At 52.5% G+C, this 6,780-nt stretch overlaps 1 protein-coding gene across 1 annotated transcript in view; it reads right to left on the reverse strand.

Moving 5' to 3' along the window:
* The window catches only part of ACVR2B (activin A receptor type 2B), a 40,207-nt gene extending 38,800 nt beyond the window's left edge, over positions 1–1,407 (reverse strand). Inside the window, exon 1 of the mRNA XM_026496741.4 lies at positions 1,113–1,407. Coding sequence (XP_026352526.1) covers positions 1,113–1,164 — 52 coding nt within the window. The 5' untranslated portion in view covers positions 1,165–1,407. The remainder of the gene's footprint in view (positions 1–1,112) is intronic.
* Positions 1,408–6,780: the final 5,373 nt, after the last annotated feature.

Here is a 6,780-nt window from a genome sequence, read left to right on the forward strand (position 1 = left end):
CCAACCCCGCAGGAGCGCGGGGATCCCTGCCCCGCCCCTGCACGCTAGGCCCCGCCCTTCACGGGTTTCCCAGGCCCCGCGCTGCTGCCACCGCGGGCGGCAGGGGACCCGCGCTGCATGTGTAATGGGGGCTGGGAACAAAGACGCGCAGGACCCAGCGCCCCCGCTTCCGCGCACCAACTGCCCCGACCTCCCTGGGCTTCTCCCTGGAGCTTCAATGCGCGGCTCCTCACGCTTCCCAGGGCTACCTGGAGCCATCCGAACCGCAGTGCGGAGCCCATCCCTGCGCGCAACCCGAACTGGGCGCGCCCCAACACCGCTAGAAGAGGAAAATCACTGCTTCGGCCTTGGGGAAAAGTGCTTTCCCAGCAGAACTCCGCGTGTATACGCCCGCACCCACGCACTCTCAACCACAGGCACGCGAGCTGAACTCTAGCCCTGCCGGTCACCCACCTCCGCCACGTGCTTCCCAAAGGCACAAACGCACCTGTTAATTTTTCTTAGCACCCCACCTCCCTTCTCAGGAGCCCGGAACAAAGCGGTCCCGTCGGGTGACTGCACCTCGCGTCCCGGGGCCGCCGCGGGGAAAGCGGGCTTAGGTGGGAGCTGGCGCCAACGGCCCGCCTTCAGGGGAACACAACACAGACGCCGGTGGGATGGGGTGCAGGGGACTCCTGGCTGTGTGAAGTAGCCCCCTTCGCTTCGCTACACCTAGTGGCTCTGAGGGTCGCGCAGTCCTGTCCCCAGCCCCTCCTGCACCTACGATCCCGCCACCCCCAGGTTAGATCTGGCCACCCTCCCCACGCTTTGGTTTTCCTCTCACTCTCCTTGGTTTCCACGCGCCCGAGTAGCCTGAACCCCGACCCTAAGGCTCTGGATCCCGGGTCCGATCATGGGGTCGGCAGGCCGCCGCACAAACAAGATCGTCCCCTCAAGATTGGAGAGCGCGGCGCCCAGCGCGCCCCCAGTCCCCGCCCCGGGAGGTGCAAGCTGGGTGCAGGTGGCGGGGCGAAGAGGCCACGGGCCCGCCCTTTGTTGGTAAACACCGCGCGGCGCCCGAAACCGGCCCCGCGCGCCCTCCCCGCGCCCCCCACGCCGCGCCCCGTCCTCACCCGCGCACAGCGATCCCCAGAGGAGGGCGAGGGCCGCCCAGGGCGCCGTCATGTTCCGCGGCGCCGCCCCGCGGACACCCGGAGCCCGCGGGCAGGGCCGCGCGGCGCTCCCGGGGCGCGCAGGGCCCAGCGGCGGCTGCGCTCTTCTTCCCGCTTCTTCCTTCGGTCTCGTTTCCCGCGCGCTTCCTGCGCCTTCGTCCCCGGGCAGCGTGCAGGCTCCAAGGGCCGGGCGGCGGGGCCGGGCTCAGGGCCGCTGCGGGCGGCGTAGGCTACGGCCCGGGCTCTGGGGCGACGCGGGGGCCGGGGGGCGGCGGCGGGGCGCGGGCCGGGGCGCGCCCGACTCAGGCATAGCGCGGCGGGGCTGGGCCCGGGCCCCGGGCGCAGGGGCCGAGTCCGGAGGGGCCATGAACGGGGGGGAGGGGTGGGGGGAGGGGAGCTGAACCGAGTCCAAAATGGCTCCTGAGCCGCGGCCGCGGAGCCGAGCCAGCGGGGAAACCCGGATGTTGGATACAAAGAGGCGGGCGAGCTGGGCGGGGAGGGGGAGGGGAGGCGGGCCCTCGGGCCGCGTGGTCCGCGCCCCCCTCAGGGGCGGTGCCCAGGAGAAACAACAACAAGAAGGCTCCGCCCCCAGCCCGCGCCCTCCGCCCTCCGGGAGGTCGCGTACCACCACGGGACTAGAGGGCGAGGACCCGCGCGCTGGCAGAGGTGGCGGCGGTGGGACCCGGGACCCCATGGCCGCCGCACCTGGTATTTTTGCTCCGCGCTAGAGCCCACCCTCCCGAATACACGCTGCCCTGCGATGCGGGAGTGGGTGGACAGCCCCTGGACTCGCCCGGATTGCCCTCCGCTCCTCCGTTTCCCCACCTTTGAAATGGGGGTCAGTGTGAACCGTGGGAGAGTCTTGTCTTTTATGCCGAACTAATCGGCAGAAAAGGCCATCGTCTCTGAAATGACAGGTAGTCCTCCACGTCTGCAACTCTAACACACACACACACACACACACACACTCAAAGGCACAGCTGGGCATCCTGGAATTGGACCCACCTGTGTGAAAGAGGGCACGGAGCCCCTCCCCGCAGAGCAGCAGCAGGTGGAAAAGGACCAATGGGAACCGGCTTCCCCAACCTTACCCTTGTCATCAGCACTCCTACCCCGGACCCCTGCTTGTCTGCACCTTCAAAACTGTTCTCAATTGCCTCCAGTCCACCCAGCTGAAGATCTTTGGCGAATATTTCTGTCCTCTTCACCGGTCGCGTTCCTCCTTGGGGCCCCTTGTTCTTCATCTCAGATTCCACTCTCCTTATCACACAACCAGAGCTGGGAAGGTCACGATGGGGCTCCCAGCTAAAGAGGGAAAGCCCATCACAACTCAGGGATGAGGTGCAGGATCCTTGGCTACAGAAATTGTCCTCTGGCTTCTCCTGACCAGCCACAGCCTTTCTTGGAGCAAGGCAAGGGCAAGGGCAGGGCAGGGCAGCCAGAAAGGAGGTGGTGCCTGGAAATCTGAGGTGTTTCACTTCTCTAAGCTTCAGTTTCCTTACACAGAGAGTGAAGAGGTTAGATTCCTCTGCTTTGCCTTTTTCAAAAAGCAGGAATCTTATTCACACAAAATATTATGTAAAAGTCCACCGTACAGAACAAAATTGCCTTGATTGATGTCAAAACGAGGGCCCACCACCCCCAATTTCAAAAGCATCTTTGGAGTCAGTACACAGAAAGATTTGAGTCTCTAAAGGCCCCTTCCAGTTCTGGAAAATCCTGTGGAAAATGACAGCACCTCCTTGCCACAATCCCTGCATAGTCCTTTTAACACAGGACTGAATGCTATTGTGTGCTGAGCAAGAAGCAATGTAGTATGGGATACCCTGGTTGTGTATCAGGTGTTTGGCAGTCCTACAGAAGGCCATATCGAAAGATACATGATGGCAGGGGAAGCAATTCCATATTCAGAATAAATGGCTTTTCTAGGAAAGATTAATCGCTGCCTTCTCCTACTGGAAGGTATAAGCTATAACCCACTGTGCCAACAGTTGGATTGGCTGGTTCCTCTATTCTACTCCACACCAGGATAGGTATCACAATAAGGGCTCAGGGTGGTCCAAGTTGCCAACACATCTGTGTCTTCCACCTTGACGATTCTGGGAACTCCAAATTTGTATATCTCACTGCCTACTTGACATCTCTATTTGGCAGCCTATCAGGCATCTCCAACCTGACCTAGCCAAAGCAGAATTCCCCATTTTCACCAGAAGTCTACTTCTCCAGTTGTCCTTGTCTGAATCAATGGCATAACCAAACAACCAGGCACTCAGATCAAAACTTTATGAGCCACTCTTGATTTCTCCCATATTCAGTCCATCAGCAAGTTGGCTTCAAAAACATATCAACCATCACGCCACTTTTTCCATATATACCATTTTCACCCAACCGCTCACATCTGGACCACTGTAACAGTGGTGAACTGGAAGGGATTGTAACTAGTCACCTGCTTCCATTCTTGCCTGGCTATATAATACATCTTCTATACAGCACCTGAAATGATCTTTTAAACATGGAACTAGTATCACATTACTCCCTTCCTTAAAGTCCTCTCATGGCTTCCTGTTACAATGCCTAATAAAGCTTTATATAATCAACCCTTCTTTCTCTCCGACTCCCCATTATCAGCCAGACACACTGGTGTGTTTTCTGCTCCTCAAACACATTAAGGTTGTTTCTTTTTTTTTTTTAAGATTTTATTTATTTATTTGAGAGAGAGCGTGAGAGCGAGAGAGCTAGCCCAAGAGGGCAGGGGTAGGGGCAGAGGGAGAAGGAGAAGCAGACTCCCCGCTGAGCAGGGAGCCTGACGCGGGGCTGAATCCCAGGACTCCAGGATCATGACCTGAGCCGAAGACAGACACTCAACCGACTGAGCCACCCAGGCGCCCCTAAGGTTGTTTCTATCTCAGAACCCCTGCAATCCCCACTGCCACCGCTGGAATACTGCTCCCACCAACTCTCTTGGAGAGCTGAAATCCATGTTGCTGAGCTCATGCAATTAGCCTGTATCTCTGCTACCATTTTGTTCATGAACCAATACTAGGCTGATAGGGAAAGATGATGTGGATATCTGGAAATCAAGTTTGGTTTGGGTTTTCTGTTCTTCTGAACTACAAGAACACTAAATACCATACTTGGTGTCAGACATGAGGTAACTGGGAGCTGAAAGGCAAAAAACCAACAAATGGCTACTATAAAACTTATGGCAGGGAGTTCTACCATTCAGGAATTCTACATTTAGGACCATTTTTCCCCTACTCTCCCCCCTGCTCAATGATCAAAGTCAGAAACCAAACAATTGGGAAGAAACAATGGAGCATGGCATCCTTCAGTATCAAGCTAATGGAAGAACATGGAAAATTATAGCATTAAAATATGACTTGGTATCTGAATAGTTATAAGGCATTTTATTGTGAGGGTTAAATGCATTTATTTGTCAAGATAAACTCTTAAAATAACCACAACTTTTGGGGCGCCTGGGTAGTGCAGTCATTAAGCGTCTGCCTTCGGCTCAGGGCGTGATCCCGGCGTTCCGGGATCGAGTCCTGCATCGGGCTCCTCCGCTGGGAGCCTGCTTCTTCCTCTCCTGCTCCCCCTGCTTGTGTTCCCTCTCTCGCTCGCTGTCTCTCTGTCACATAAATAAATAAAATCTTTAAAAAAAAATAACCACAACTTTTATAATTTTACTCCAAGAACTCTTCATTTAAAAAAAAAAAAGTGAAGTAGCCCCAGCATCTCTCAGCTTCTGGGAGTCACTGGTTAGAGATATGCTATAGTGGCTTATTATGAGAGATATAGGGTAACATATATTAGAATAGCGGGTAATTTAGTGACAGCAGTACCACATTAAACTATTTCAGAGGGTACTATTCACCCTATATAATGGGGGTGGGTGCATAGTTTCTTTGGCAATACAATTCCCCCCAAACTTAGTAAGCTATCTATTTATTTCCAGTCCATTCTGTGTGCAATCAATGTTAAAAGTGTTTTCCTAGACAATTCTCAAGCTGTATTCACCTTATATAATGGGGGTGGGTGCATAGTTTCTTTGGCAATACAATTCCCCCCAAACATAGTAAGCTATCTATTTATTTCCAGTCCATTCTGTGTGCCATCAATGTTAAAAGTGATTTCCTGGACAATTCTCAAGCTGTTTTCTTTCTTTTCCTCCGGTCCTCATTCTTCTCCTCACGTGCTCTCTCTTAACTTGCGGTGGCCACCTTGAGGTCAACTAAGTTAATTGGGTTGGGTAGAAAGGTCTCTCAAATAGATTAGATTATGCTGTGGTAATGGGAAATTCTCAAATCTCAATGGCTTAAAACAACCAAATTTATTTTTCACTCATGCTACCTGTCCATTGTGAGTCACCAAGCAAGTTATACTCATTGTAATAACTCAGGGACACAAGTGAATGGAGGCTACATTTTGATATGTGCTTCTACTATTGCAATGAAAGAGGGAAAGTAAATTATATTCAGGCTCTTAAATCTTCTATCAGATTCCAGGAAACCAGTAGCTAGGTTGGTGGCTGCATAGTTTTTGAATTCTCCCAAAATCCTCACAGAGCAACTACATGAAAACAAAAACAAAACAAAACAGAAAATCCATGTACATTTACAAGAAAACTAGGTGCCAAGTTTTCCCAAAAAACACCAAAAATACAAGCAAATGGAGACAAACTACAAACTACCAACAGCAATAAAATCTGTATGGACTAGCATCTGTGCAAGGGGAACCTGAAGAACACAACAGGGTAGATAAGGTTCCTGAGAACAACAGAATCCCCAAACAGCTAAGAGAGATTCACTGGAAAGCACGGCTCAATAACTTAGAACAGTAGGTGAAACTGGGAGGGCCTTCCCCAATCCGACCACGAGTGAATGCAAGGAGCCTCTGGTAAGGATAGAAAGAGCTGGAAGAGTTTGTCCCAGTTTGAACTTTTAAAACTGATTAGCCTGAGACACCTAGGATGGCTCATTTGGTTAAGTGTCTGCTTTTTGGCTCGGGTCATGATCCCAGGGTCCTGGGATCAAGTCCCGCATCGGGCTCCTTGTTCAGCAGGGAAGCTGCTTCTCCCTCTTCCTTCCACTCCCCCTGCTTGAGCTCTGTCTCCCTGTCTCTCTGTCTTTCTCTCCCTGACAAATAAATAAGATCTTTAAAAAAAAAAACCAAACAAACCTGAGTAGCCCAGACCTCTGTTTTATTTTTTTTTTTTGAGATTTTTTTTAAGATTTTTATTTATTTGACAGAGAGAGAGACACCAATGAGAGAGGGAACACAAGCAGGGGGAGTGGGAGAGGAAGAAGCAGACTCCCAGCAGAGGAGCCTGATGTGGGGCTCGATCCCAGGACTCTGGGATCACGCCCTGAGCCGAAGGCAGATGCTTAATGACTGCGCCCCCCAGGCGCCCCCCAGGCCTCTGTTTTAGGTCGGATTCCTACATTGAGGAGAAACCTCTGGAAGTGGAATCAAAATTGAGCTGGATAAGATTTTTCTTCCAGCCATCACACAGTAACTAGAATGGCCTTTGCCCTTCTACCATAACAAGAAAAATGGACGAGATATAGGAGGCAACTATTTTTGGACATTACACAAGCTGTAATCCCTGAGAGAAGAGAAAAAAATGAAG

The sequence above is a fragment of the Ursus arctos genome, unplaced genomic scaffold, assembly GCF_023065955.2.
Source record: "Ursus arctos isolate Adak ecotype North America unplaced genomic scaffold, UrsArc2.0 scaffold_20, whole genome shotgun sequence".
NCBI lineage: Eukaryota > Metazoa > Chordata > Mammalia > Carnivora > Ursidae > Ursus > Ursus arctos.